The 14,307-nt window shown below is 37.3% G+C and overlaps 1 protein-coding gene across 1 annotated transcript in view; it reads left to right on the forward strand.

Annotated features, from left to right (window-relative positions):
• The window catches only part of ARHGEF38 (Rho guanine nucleotide exchange factor 38), a 118,558-nt gene extending 105,405 nt beyond the window's left edge, over window positions 1–13,153 (forward strand). The window contains exons 11-14 of the mRNA XM_026499115.3: window positions 695–838; window positions 1,648–1,846; window positions 1,998–2,257; window positions 12,528–13,153. Of these exons, the coding sequence (XP_026354900.1) occupies window positions 695–838; window positions 1,648–1,846; window positions 1,998–2,257; window positions 12,528–12,713 (789 nt within the window). The 3' untranslated portion in view covers window positions 12,714–13,153. The remainder of the gene's footprint in view (window positions 1–694; window positions 839–1,647; window positions 1,847–1,997; window positions 2,258–12,527) is intronic.
• Window positions 13,154–14,307: the final 1,154 nt, after the last annotated feature.

Genomic DNA, 14,307 nt, shown 5'->3' on the forward strand with positions numbered 1-14,307 from the left:
ATGGTCTCTTTTGGCCTAATCTTGAAAGTCAGATAGCATCACTTCTGTTGTTCTGTTCATTTCCACATTCTATTCATGGAGGCAATTTTAAAAACCCACGCACTTTTGAGGAGAAAGGACATGGACTCCAACTCTTGATGAGAGGCATGCCAAAGAATTTGCTGATTTGTTTAAATACCACAGGCTGTTAACCAATGCTTCTCATTTTAGCTTCTTTCTCCTTCCCACTATCCCACCCTACCACTTTGGAGGACCCAACTGCCATTGATTCCTGAGCCCTTCTTCCAAATTTCCATTGCTTTCTATTTCTCTTCTATTATTTTATCCTTTATTATTTTTTAAAGATTTATTTAAGAGAGAGCATGAGCCGGGGGGGAGGGGGAGCAGACTTCCCTGATATGAGGCTCAATCCCAGGATCCAGAGACCATGACCTGAGCTGAAGGCAGACACTTAACTGACTGAGCTACCCAGGTGCCCCTAGATCTGAGCCTTTAAAAACAATTATCCCTATCACTTTAGTGAGGTTTCTGGAGATAGCAAATTAGACCATTTTTATCCAAAAGTTCTAACATTGCCCTAATTTTTTTCTGTGGAGCTATCGTACACTTTCTCTATTTGTCACAACTCTACTAAATTTAATACCTAATATGGTTACATAGTTTGAGAACAATGCCATATCATTTCTACCTATAGGTACCACTGTTGGCCTCAAGAATCTCTGAAATTCAGAATCGAGTACTAGAAGAAGTTCAGAATCTTAATTTTGTAAAGGACAACAGTGCCACCTTTATTGAGAGGAAACTGAGTTTTGAAAAGAAGAAGCCTGTGCAAATTCTGGTGAGTTTGGTAGGATTCCTGACAATGACTCTCACTTCTTTACCTTGTTCAAATCGCAGTATATTATTTTCCAAATCACTTATCTCATTCTAATATCCTGTAATTTACCAACCTATTATATGTAGGATTTCTTGTCTATTTCTACCTTCTATACCATGAGTTCTGTAAGGTCATAGATTTTTACCTGTTTTGTACGTGATATGTTCCAAGCTGTTAAAATGCTGCCTGACAACAGATATAAATATCTGTTCAATGAATGAATAGAATTTTATAGAGCAAAATCATAGTAGTTCAACTCTTTCACTTTTCTACATAAGGAATTCCAGGCTCCAGAGATGAAGTGGCTTTCTCAAAATCACTTGAGGCAGAGCTGGGAGGGGTCTAGGCCTCTAGCCTCCTGCCTAATTTACTGATACTATTTCCCAGAAAAAGACATGCACATGTACAATTTGCTTAATTAAATATTATTTATCAAGTGCTTAATACGCAAGGGAATTGTCTACAGGATGGCAAAAATTAAAAATTGTTCCATCCAAGAGGGATTAGAACCTCTGCCTTCTTATACGCAGTTGAATTTTCTTTCTTCTCTGCAACACTGCCCTCATGTGCTAACTAGAGAATTTTTCACTGCATAACTCAGCTGGATGCTTCACGATAATAACTCCATCAATGCTTCCGCAGTGAAATAATCCCAAATCAACGTATGGCTTCAACATTTTAAAAAATCTCCAGAGAAGAAATATTTGCCGGCTCAGTGAAGATTTTATTATATGTCTATCTAAACCCCAATTTCTCCTTACTTCTCCCAGCAGGAAGTGCCCCGTCAAACTGACATTCACCGCTCCAAACTTCTATCCACATACAGTAAAGAAGAACTCTACCAAGCAAAGCGCAAGTGCAATGCTACCCAAGAATATGACATCAGTCTTCTGGAAGGGGAATTGGTGGCTGTGGTGAAACAGCAGGACCCACTGGGGAGTACAAGCAGGTGGCTTGTTGACACAGGAAGTAAGCTTTTTTGCATAAAATGCACAGAACTACTATCACCTCTTTTCAAGTTGAGATTTTCCCAGGGGCCTCTCTTTGCTTCTCTAAACACAAATTTGGTGAGGGTACACACAAATGACCTTGTTTCTACTTTCTTTTTATTCTTATCCAGTTATAAAAGGATACGTGTATTCCTCCTTCTTAAAACCCTACAATCCAGCGAAAGTACAGAAGTTGGACGCTGAGAACAGGTTCGGTGATGATGATTTTGATAACATCAGCCTCTTTGTGTCCTCACGGCCAGCTAGTGACAGTGTCACAGGCACCCCGGAAAGTAGCATAAGTGATAGCAGCTCATCTCTTAGTGGGACATACGGGAAATTTGAAACAAACGGCACTGACGTTGACAGTTCTCAAGAGGTAGATGAACAGGTAAGACTTTGAACCTTGATGTGACACGGCTTGGCTGTTCCAATCATGAAAGACGTTCTCTCGAATAGCGTTCTAACTGTAAGACCTGGTGGAAGAGTGTCAGCTTTGACAGCAAGGAGACCTCGCTCTATGAACACTTACTCTCTTGTGTGTGTCCCTTTTTGCAAGGAATTTCATTCTCTGAGCCTGTTTCGTCAAATGAGGGGAAAAGGACCATAATTGCTCTGTTGCAGGCTTGACCCAAGGATTACAGAACGTGTGTCCATGTAAGGTACCCAGCCCAGAGTAGACACTCAGTAAATAGTAATTGTTAGTATTACTACACTGCTGTCACTTAGAGTGAAGCACAGATGGTCTTTGTATACTCCTCCATCAGAGAAAAACAGTTCAATACTGAACTGATTGCCACCGTAAGGAGGCAGGTGGAAAATTGTCCATGATTCCTCTAAAAGTGGTCTTCATTGAGCTATCTATATAATCGGCCATTTTTAATCTCTCGTATAATGCCACACACTATTTACTGAAACCTTTAAGAGCTACCTTTCCCGTGCTGCACCAATGCAGAGACTATGGGGATCACTCTTTTACAAAATAAGTTAACTATAATGTAGGGTTCCTTTTTACTACCTCAGAAAGTTTCGTGTATATAACTGTGAATCCTCAAGTGGCGACCAGCTAACCGTTTCTTTTTTAACTTGCTTTTTTCTTTAGTGGCTTTTTACTAATTAATTTAAATTTGTTTTTTATAAGGGTAATACATGTTATTTGTGAAAAGTTAAAATGGTGTAAAGATATACATAAATTAAAAGTAAAGTTCTTTATTCCCTTCTCGCCTAACCCTAGCCTTCGGACAATATTAGGGTTTATCTTTTCAGACATTCTCTGTGCATGTACAAACACATATATTTCTATCAGTGGGAATGTGTATATGTTACATAATTTGCTTTTTTCCCCCCACTTAACAATGTATCTTAGACACAACAGTACCTAATATCTATCTTATTCCTTAAAAAATTCTGAATAATAATTCATTTTGTGGATATATCATAACTTATATGTAACTATTACCCTAATAAAAGACATTTAGAATATTTGGGTTTTTTTAAATTTCAAACTGTAGGAGGCAAGATCCTTGATGATCTATTTTTGTGCACTTATATGAGTACTTACATAGGACAAATTCCTAAAAATATTGGGGGATCAAAGGGTATATATATCTAAAGTCTTGATAGACACTGCCATGCTGCCCTTCAAAAATAGTTTATCTATTTAGTTTCTTTCATCAATGATACATTGATTGTTGTTCAATTCATGACGAATTCTTTTTAAAAAATATCTTTATTAAGGACTTATTTACATGCCATAAAATTCATCCATTTTAAGTGGATAATTCAGTGAATTTTAGTATATTTACAGAGCTGTGCAACTATCACCCCAATCTAATTTTAGAACAGAACTTTCACCCCCCAAAATCTTTTGCACTAATTTACAGTCAGTTCTCTTTCCCACTCCAGCCTCAGGAAATTTCTAATTCACTTTCTTTTTCCATATTTTTGACTTTTTTGGTATATTTTGTATTAATGGACTCATACAATATGTGGTGTTTTGCAGCTGGCTTCTTTCACTGAGATTCAACCATGTTGCGGTATATATATGTACTTTGTTGCTTTTTATCACCTAATAGTATTTCATTCTATGGATATAGCATATTTTGTTTATCCATTCACCAGTTGATAGACATTTTGGGTAATTTCTTTAATGAATACTGCTGCTATAAACATTTACGTACAAGTCTCTATGAGCATTTCGTTTCTTTTGAGTATATACCTAGGAGTAGAATTGCTTGTTGATATGGTGAATTTATGTTTAACTTTTTAAAGAAATTGCCAGACTGTTTTTCAAGGTGGCTGTACCATTTTACATACCCACCAGCAATGCATGGCGGTTGTGGATTGCAGTTTCTCCACATCCTAACCTTATTGTCTTTTTTATTATTATGATAGCCACTCTACTGGGTGCAAAGTGATATCTCATTGTGGTTTTAATTTGCATTTGACTAATGCTGTTGAGTATCTTTTATGTTCTTATTGGCCATTCATGCGTTTTCTCTGGTGAAATGTCTATTCAAATATTTGCCCACTTTACAAATTGTGTCATTTTCCTTCTTATTATCCAATTGTACGAGTTCTTTGTATACTTTGGATGCAAGTTCTTTATCAGGTATAATTTGTAAATAATTTCTCCCAGTCATGACTTATTCTTAACTCATCTGGACATTACTACATGCTTCTATCACCCTACTGTCTTGAAATTTCAGAACATTGTTTTTCTATTACTTGTTCACTCTCTTAGTTTATTCAAATTTTCCAGAAAACAAAATTATATTGTAAAACCAATAGATGAATGAAATTTTATCAGTAAAATCTATGGTTGGGATTAAATATTCTGGCAGACTTTGATTTATCCCAATAACCTAGAAGGACAGAAATTTGAGGGCCAAATTTGTCAAGACACCGTAAAGCTGGCTTAATGTTGAACTCTAGTTACTACTGGCTCTACAGAGACTTTTGAAGTAAGTGCCTCACTGAGGCTTTTTGGCATGGGATTTGCAGTCTATTTCCTAATAGCTGCTACTGCAAAGTAATTCTCTCTGCGTAATCCTATCAATACGTTTCATGTGAATTAGGTCCATTAGAAGTTTCCATTACCGAGAGAGGGGAAAAAATGAGATAATTTTCTTTTGCTCAAAACAAAGTATATTGGTAGTATCTCTTCATAGAGTGCTATTTGTTCTTCTCCCTTGAGTTTGGAACCAATTCAAAATAGACCTTGGTATCAGGGACATACATATAAGCATTCTTCCTAACAAAACTGGTTTAGAAAATGCAGCTTGGATCAGTGGCCACGTAGGATCCCTGAATACTTTCCTCTGTGTCAAAATAATTGAGCCCTAATTGCAGGCCTTTCCTGGGTATGGACAAAGTCTGTCCCAGTAAATTTACTATGAGTTGAAGACAATGCACCTGTTAGAAACCCCAGTATGAGAGAGAAGAAAACCACACACAGACATAGGGATATTTCCTTCAATGTCTTAATTCCAGTCAATAGAAGTACATGGGCTAGTGGTTTTCAGACTTTTCCAATGATGCAACTACTGTTCAGCCCTCGGAAACAGAAGAAAAACCTTGTATGATCTTCCTAATCCTTATCAGAGGGCTGATGTTTTCATTCTGTTGACTCCTACAGTGTGGAGAAGAAAATGGCTAACCCTCACACTTGTGGTGTGACAATCTAATAGAACAATGAATGCATTATAGAAGTCCCTATAAGGTGATTGAAAAGTGGGAGTAAATTGTATCTTTTTTTGTGAACAGTGAGAATACATTGTATATTGTAATATGCGTTTGAGGCGTACTACAAAGCCTACAAAGCAATTTTCTGTGTGGCTATTTACTTTCGTTCTTGATTTTATCATCAGGAACATCATCTCAAACCTGTATGACACTTTGAGTCACCATTTCTTCCATATCCTTTTCTACTGTAGCAGTAACACTTTTTTTTTTTTTGTCTTTCTTCCAGAATTGAAATAGAATATTGCCATTGGTGTTGTAGGTTGTAATCTACTTTTATTGACTGTTCTAGTGGACCCTGACCAGAAAGACAGGTAGCTGGGTAACCTTGACCTATACCTGATATTCAGGGAGCATCAATGGGGGCCTAAAAATCGGTCATAAATAGGCAAGTTCAGACTGACCAGACTAGTGACTCTGTGCTTTTTAGACTCAAGTTGAGTTTTTAATGTCGACTCCAGGCATAAAAGGGATCTATTAATGGACTTTGGAAGGATTTATAAATCCCTTCAAATATGTTGGAAATTTTGTGCTTATGTGCATAACCACGGTAAAAGAAGTACATAGCTTTCAGCAAGTTTTCAAAGGAAAATGCTACTTAAACAGGTTAGAAACCACTGCTCTAGAGACTTAACTTGCTTATCCATTCTCCCACCCACTCAAGGAAAAAGACTGTTGGATTAAGAGCCTCCCTCATTTTCCAGAATGGTTCTAGTGGATCACAAGTCTTATGGGTCAGGTGAAAATATAACTTATTATCTATAATGGGACACTTCTGTTAATGAAACAGTGTTCACTGGATGAGATAACTGTGACAGGTATAATTGGGAAGTACAGTCACTCTGCTATTTGGCACCTAAGAACCAATCCATCCAGATTCCTCCACGCACATCCCACACAGAAAGCATGGACTTTCTCCGAAAGTTTCAGAAGCTCCCTAAATGATGATCCAGAGCTGTTGTAGAGTAATGGGGAAGAGGGAATAGATATTGCAACCTGGCAGTACTGATTTATACTAAAGGACTTAATCTTTCATTGCTTTACTCACTACTTTATGTTCTATCAAAAAATATAACAAAAGCAAACAAATATGCCTTCCTATTCCAATGTATTCTCCCCTTTTGCCCGTCAAGGAGTAATGACACAATTTGTATTAGTCTTCACTGCCTCATAAAAAATTATCACAAACTAAGTGGCTTAAGACAACACAGAAGTATTTTTTTAAATTTTTTATTATGTTATGTTAGTCACCATACAGTACATCCTTAGTATTTGATGTAGTGTTCCATGATTCATTGTTTGTGTATAACACCCAGTGCACCATGCAATACGTGCCCTCCTTACTACCCATCACTGGCCTATCCCAGTCCCCCACCCCTCCCCTCTGAAGCCCTCAGTTTGTTTCCCAGAGTCCAGAGTCTCTCGTGGTTCATTCCCCTTCTGTTTACCCCCCTTCATTCTTCCCTTCATTTGCAGCAACATGGACGGGACTGGAGGAGATAATGCTAAGTGAAATAAGTCAAGCAGAGAAAGACAATTATCATATGGTTTCACTCATTTATGGAACATAAGAAATAGCAGGGAGATTGGTAGGACAACACAGATGTATTATCTCACCATTTCCACGGTCAGAAGTGCAGGCACAGCTTAGCTGGGTGCTCTGCTCGGCGTGTCCCATCGCTGCAATCCAGACACTCGCTGGGCTCTTTTCCTTCCTGAAACTCTGAGTTCTCTTCCAAGCCCTGGTTTTTGGCAAGCCTCAGTTCCTTGTTCTGGTACTAGGACTGAGGCCTCTGTTTTCTTGCTGGCCATCCGCCAAGGACACTCACCTACTGCAGGCTGCGCTCAGCCCCCTGCCCTGTGGCTATGTCTGTAGGCAGTTCACAGCACGGCTGCGTACTTCTTCAAGGCCAGCAGATGAGCATCTCTCTGGTTTCGGATTTCTCCCTTCAGAAATGGCCTGAACTCTCTCTTAAAGGACTCACCTGCTTATGTCAGGCACCACTCAGCATAATCTTTGACTCAAAGTCAGTGTATTAGGGACCTTATTACGTAGGATGTGTTCAACAGGCAGTGTCGATCTTAGAGTCTGCTCACCGCAGGATCTAAGATGCTTTGCTTGGTAAGCAAGGTAGGGGACTAACGTGATGCGATCTTCAGCACTTCTCAAAGTGGACCAGGTTTAATAATGGCTAAACCCAGTTTTATATTTTTTATTTATTTATATTTTTAATTTTTTTTATTATTTTGTTCAATTAGCCAACATAGAGTATGTCATTAGCTTTTGATGTAGTGTTCAGTGATTCATTATTTGCATATAACATCCAGTGCTCATCACCACACATGCCCTCCTGAATACCCATGGCCCGGTTAGAGGGAAGTTCAATGTCTGAGAATCAGTGCTATTTCCTTTTTTTCCACATTAACAATACTGAGGACATAATTTTTGAATTACAAACTTCTGAAAAGTAGTTTTTGGCACTAATTCTAAATTCACTGTCTGGTGCTTCATCTTTACATGTTTCAGCTACTTTTGACGATAATGCTACATGTCTATATGTCATTGTTTAGATAGTGCTCCAAAGGCCATCAGGCTATACCATAGTGTATTTAAGTAGGCATTAAAATGATGCTTTAGAGACCTATTTATTGACATGAAAAGATTGTCAAATATATTTTAAAGTAAAAAGCAGGCTGCAAAAATTATGTATACTATAATTCCATTTTATTGCCACTTCAGGTAGGTAGGTAGAAAGAAAAAAAAGGAAGAGAAGGAACAAGGGAAGGAGAGATGGAAGGAGAAAAGAGAAGAAATACAAGGTATTAATAGCAGTTGGGTGATTTCTCCTTACCTTTATTTAAAATCATTTCTTTATATCAATTACTTGCATAATAACAATACATAATTGATCACTGAAGAATGTGAAAGCTTGCTCCGGGAGGGAGGAAGAGAAGAAAGAGCATTTTTTATGCAATATAACTACCTTGGTTTTCTGAACTACATATGATATAGTATGATAAATACTGGTTTTGTAGCTAAATTTTTAGTTTTGGAAAGGAAGATTAAAATATATTATTATTTTTGTTGTTAATTGAAGAACTTGGATGAAATCGATAAAATGAGATTCAATAAAGACAGCTAATGTGGCTCACTAAGGGGGAAATAAGTAAGTGCACAAATGTAGAATAAGGGGTACTGAGCTGGCAATGCTACTGCAGGGCGAGGTCCGTGGGTATAAACACTGCGTGATAAATTGAGTAAGAGTCAGTAACACAATATAGAGTGTTATTTAAAAAAAGTTACTGCTGTAGAGAACTGGGTCGTATTCATAGACTACTGTACATAAAATGAGCCAGAGCTTTACAGAGTGCAAAGAAGCAACCAATAAAATATAAATGCTGAAGAAAAAGGGATCAAATGCTTATGGCTTAAATTAGTAACATTTAATTAATGTACCTGAACCAAAACATTAGTATCGAAACTTGGGAAGATACAACCTAGAACAATCAAAATATTCCAAAAAATGAGAAATTCTTCAGCTTTTATGTATAACAGGCTGAAAACTTCTAACTTGTGGTCTAATGATATCAACTGCTGTCTCTTTAAAAGTGGACTTAGTTCCATTTTGAGTATCTATCTTATGTTAAATGGGAGGCATAAACATGTAAAACTGAAATATGCTCATCCTAAATAATTTTGGGCCATGATCACTTAAAATATTTATATAATTTTGTACTTTAAATTTACAGTTTCATGAGAATTTATATTTAGTGTTTAAAATATATGCTCTGCTGTAATTTCATACCAAATAGTTTTTAAAAAAGACTTATTTATTTATTTGGCAGTGGGGGGAGAGTGAGAGCAGGAGCAGGAGTTGGGGGAGGGGCTGAGGGAGAGGGAGAGGGAGAACCTCCAACAGACTCCCTGCTTAGCACGGAGCTGGCCACGGAGCTCAATCCCATGATGCTGAAATCATGACCTGAGCCAAAATGAAGAGTCGGATGCTTAACCAACTGAGCCACCCAGGCGCCCCTCATACCAAATAGATTTAAGTGGAAGATTTTATATTCCCTTTGAGGGAACATGTGCCAAAGTGAAAGACCACCACAAATATTTAGGAATCATATATTAGTAGGTAATTCAACCTGCTAAACAGTCTATAGCTGCGTTGGCAATGCATCTATGTTGTGTATTAAAATTCTCAAAGTTGGCTAGCAGCCGCTAGCGTGGGCTCTACAGATAAGCAGAGACTGTATGATGGCGTATCGTGTTCCTGAAAGCTTTTGCCCACCAAAACCTCCATTCTGCTCTTGTGAATCTAATCAATGTCTTCATTTTCTAATCAACAACAAAAAGATCGGCCGCAACATATTAGAGATCTCAGTCCCTTTCCACAAGAATTTACACTGCACATCCTTTCTAGAACAAGAGTCTGCTTCCTAAACTAGTATGAGAAATGGACCAAGCACAGGATTTGGAGTTAGGAGATACAGTCCTAGCACCACGAACTGTATGATGAAAGCATGTTGCTTTTCCAAGTCACAACTCACAGGGTTGTCGAGGATAAAGCACATCGGACATGTAAACTGTCATGAGCATAGAAAAGATGGTTATTATTGCCACCACCTCATTGTTCAAAAATTTATAGCATCTTCCTTTTTGTCTTCTTCCTTTTTATTTTTTAAATTTTTTAAAAGATTTTATTTATTTATTTGAGAGAGAGAGAGTGAGCATGAGTGGGGGGAGGGGCAGAGGGAGAGAGAGAGAATCTTTAAGCAGACTCTGCTGAGCAGGGAGCCCAATGCTGGGCTCGATCCCAGGCCCCTGAGATCATGACCTGAGCTGAAGGCAGATGCTTAACCAACTGAGCCCCCAAGGACCCCTCTTCTTTAATTTTTAAATTACAAAATAATCCATGCCCAACAATCTGTCTTGTATCTTGTATGATGCAAGGTTATCTCTTGTATATTCTTGTGTGATATCCAAGACTTTTGGTCTAGCTTTTAAATCAAATTAATATATATCTGAATTTCTACTGTGTACCATTGCATGGTCAGTGGAGAAAAGTTTAAACGTTCCTCTTTTTTTTTTTTTTAGGTAAGCTTTACACCTAACCTGGGGTTTGAACTCATGACCCTAAGATCAAGAGTCACATGCTCTACTGACTAAGTCCACCAGACACCCCCTAAATGCTCCTGTCTTTGAGGTGGAGCTCATGCTAGAATTGTTGAGATGATATAAAATCAATGATATCAAAATTTCATCTAAATTTAAATAACAGCTCAACATCTACAGAACAACAAGCTAACTATATGGTGCCCTCCCCACATTCCCCAGTCTCTTTTCCTGCTCGATGAAGTCCTCTTATTTCTTACCATTTCCTTTTAACATTGACCCTCAATTTTGAGAAAGTTAATCTGCTTGCCTTTCCCAGATACTGTTTTTGTTCTATGTACCTTGGAATATGACATATCCACACCCTTTATCAGCTTTGTCACCTACACAAGGTTACCTCTTTCAAAAACCAGCTCACATATATCCCTTATGTGTGTAGGGTGTTTTTGTTGGTTGTGTGTGTGTCTGTGTGTGTGTGTACACCCTTTGGGGGGCCTTTTTGTACACATTTTGTACACCACTTTCTCCCTAGCTGGGCTGTAAATTCTTTGATAATATCTGGCACTTAATAGGTACTTAATAAATTTTGACTTAATGAATAAAATGTTGTTAGTCAATTGCTTAATTTTATGATATAACTAAACAGTTCTGTTATCAATCTTACGTTTTTAGTGGTAGAGGGACTATAAACACTTAGGGGCTTCTTATGCATCCAATAATTCTGAAGTATTCTTTTGAGGTTAGAGAAAAATTCTTTTGACCGAAGCATGTTTTATTAATTTCTTCTAGGCTTCTTAAATAATTTAAAAATTATAAATTTAATGCATTGTCATTATAAAATAGGTTTAAAAAATAAGAAAAATGAAAATCATCTCTAATTCTACCATTCAAAGAAACTAACACTATTAGATTTATATTATACATCTGATTTGATATCCTTTTTTTTTTTTTTTGGCTTACTCTTTCATCATAAGCATTTGCCCATGCTATTAGTCTCAGAAAACAGCATTTTTAATTACTACAAATTTCCTTAGTGTAAAGGTCTAGAATAGATTTAACTATTCTCTTACTGAACACTTAGTGTTATTCCCATTTCCCTCTCACTTTTCACCATGTTAATGGATATTGCAATAATATTATTATTTAAAAATCTCTGCCAATGTTTCTATTTCTATAGGAGAGATTTAAAAAAAAAGATTTTATTTATTTGACAGAGAGAGACATAGCAAGAGAGAGCACGAGCAGGGGGGAGAGGGAGAAGCAGGCTCCCCACTGAGCAGGGAGCCTGATGCGGGGCTCCATCCCAGGGTCCTGGGATCATGACCTGAGCCGAAGGCAGACACCCAACCGACTGAGCCACCCAGGAGGCCCCGTAGGAGAGATTCTTAAAGAGCTATTACTGAATAAAAACAAGACAAAAAAAAACTAACACTTCAAAATCTTTTAGGGGCACCTGGCTGGCTCAGTCAGTAGAGCATGTGACTCTTCATGAGTTCAAGCACCACGTTGGGTGTGGAGCCTACGTAAAAAAAAATAAAATAAAAATAAATCTTTTAATAGAAACTACCAGATTGCCTTCAAGCATGGGCAGTTTAGATTCCTCCCCACAGAACAATAAGAATGCCTATTGAACTGTATTCTCATATGGGTCATGTTTTAGCAAAATAAATCCAACAGAAGGAACTGGGGAATGTGACTTTGAAAAAAAAACTTAGCGTTCTTTTGAAAAGCTTGGATATCTTTATTATGTTTGTCTAAATATTTAGGTCCTGCTTCCAATAATGTCATTTGCTTTTTTGTCTAGATTTTCTATGCAGTTCATGCCTTTCAAGCACGAAGTGACCATGAACTCAGCCTTCAGGAATACCAAAGAGTCCACATACTTCGATTTTGTGACCTAAGTGGCAATAAAGAGTGGTGGTTAGCTGAAGCTCAGGGGCAGAAAGGATATGTGCCAGCTAACTACCTTGGGAAGATGACTTACGCTTAAGAAAAGAAGCCCCTGACTTCTGTTTTCTGGCAAGTTATTGATTGACTACCTCATAAAACTTAGATTACAAAACGTTGGTCTAGAAGTCAAGAAACCTCCAAACTACATGAACTGATCCTGGATCAAGTTTTAAGGAAGACTGTGCTTCCTAACAAGATGATTTCAAATGTATTTTGAAGAATACATGTTGAGGGAAACACTTAACAAACAGAAACAGCAAAACAAATAGCTCAAGCTCAAAAAACAGACCGCTCAAGCTCCAACTATCAACTACTTAAAAGTGGAGATCCTTGAAAGGGTAATGTGTTCTTTATCAACATGAAAAGTTGGACCTAAGGATAAGATTTTTTCAATTTATTGTATTATGTATTTTGCCCCAACTATGGTTTTTTCTGTTTCTCTTATTCTCTCTTTTGCACATGTGTGCACATATATCTTCACATACCTATAATCATATTCATTATGTCGTTTATACATATAGATGTATATCATATAGATTATACACATATATGCATAAACCAGGGAGTATACTAAATACACATAAGAATAGGAATTAACAGCCAACCAGAAGTCTTTGATGTGGAACGTCTCTTTAAATTTTGAATGAAAAAATACCTGAATAACATAATATCTAACATTTACTGAATGCATACTACATGCCAGAAATTGTTCTAAATGCTTTTCATGTGGTAACTTACTTGATACTCACAACACATTATGATGAAACTGTGGCCCAGAGAGGTGATGGAATTTAGCCCAAGTCACACTGCTAGTAAGTGGTCGGGCTGGACTCAAACCTAGCTCTGGTTCTGGGGTGTATAGTCTTAACCACTATGCTGTACGAACCCTCCAGGAATGTATACACTTGCTATCAGCAGAGCACCTAGTGATACAAATAAGGGACATTGATAAGAACCATTTTTCCCTCAGGTCGATATTTAAGCATTGAGAAGTTTTTCAAAATCAAGGGCCACAAGAACTTCCGTGATGTATGTTAGTCTACAGATAATGAAGTATCTAGGGTTTTTTAAATTTTGTTTTGTTTAAACATTTTTTAAAGTATAATTGCTTAAAAATGATCCTGCATGATCGCTGTTACTTGAATGAGGAAATATTTTTGGATCACTCAATCATTTGGATAATGAATGGGAAATGTGTGTTCCATGTTCTGAGCCAAGATGTAAATATTTTTAGTTGCTGATTTGTACTTAGACAAGGCAGGCATTAAGGATCACATTTGCTGAAACACAATGTCCTGGGACACTGAACTTTAATTGGGGAATAGTTCCAAACTGTCCCCTAAGATGTCAGGCATATTTTGTCAAGACAACTTATTGACCTGTAGATGCTTCTTTAGAACAGTAAGGTTAAATTTGACTTAGTGGTTTCCTTTAAAAACCAAAATAAGGTGGACTTACATTGCTCACACAGAATGTGCTGATATGACATGAGATTGTAAGATTTGATTGTTACTTTGAGAGATTTCATCTCTATAATGTATATTGTTACATATATTACTGAGGAACACAAATAACAAAATGAAGAGTGCTGCTTTTCAGATGGCTGTTTAATGTATGTATATGACATGTACACC

The sequence above is a fragment of the Ursus arctos genome, unplaced genomic scaffold, assembly GCF_023065955.2.
Source record: "Ursus arctos isolate Adak ecotype North America unplaced genomic scaffold, UrsArc2.0 scaffold_11, whole genome shotgun sequence".
NCBI lineage: Eukaryota > Metazoa > Chordata > Mammalia > Carnivora > Ursidae > Ursus > Ursus arctos.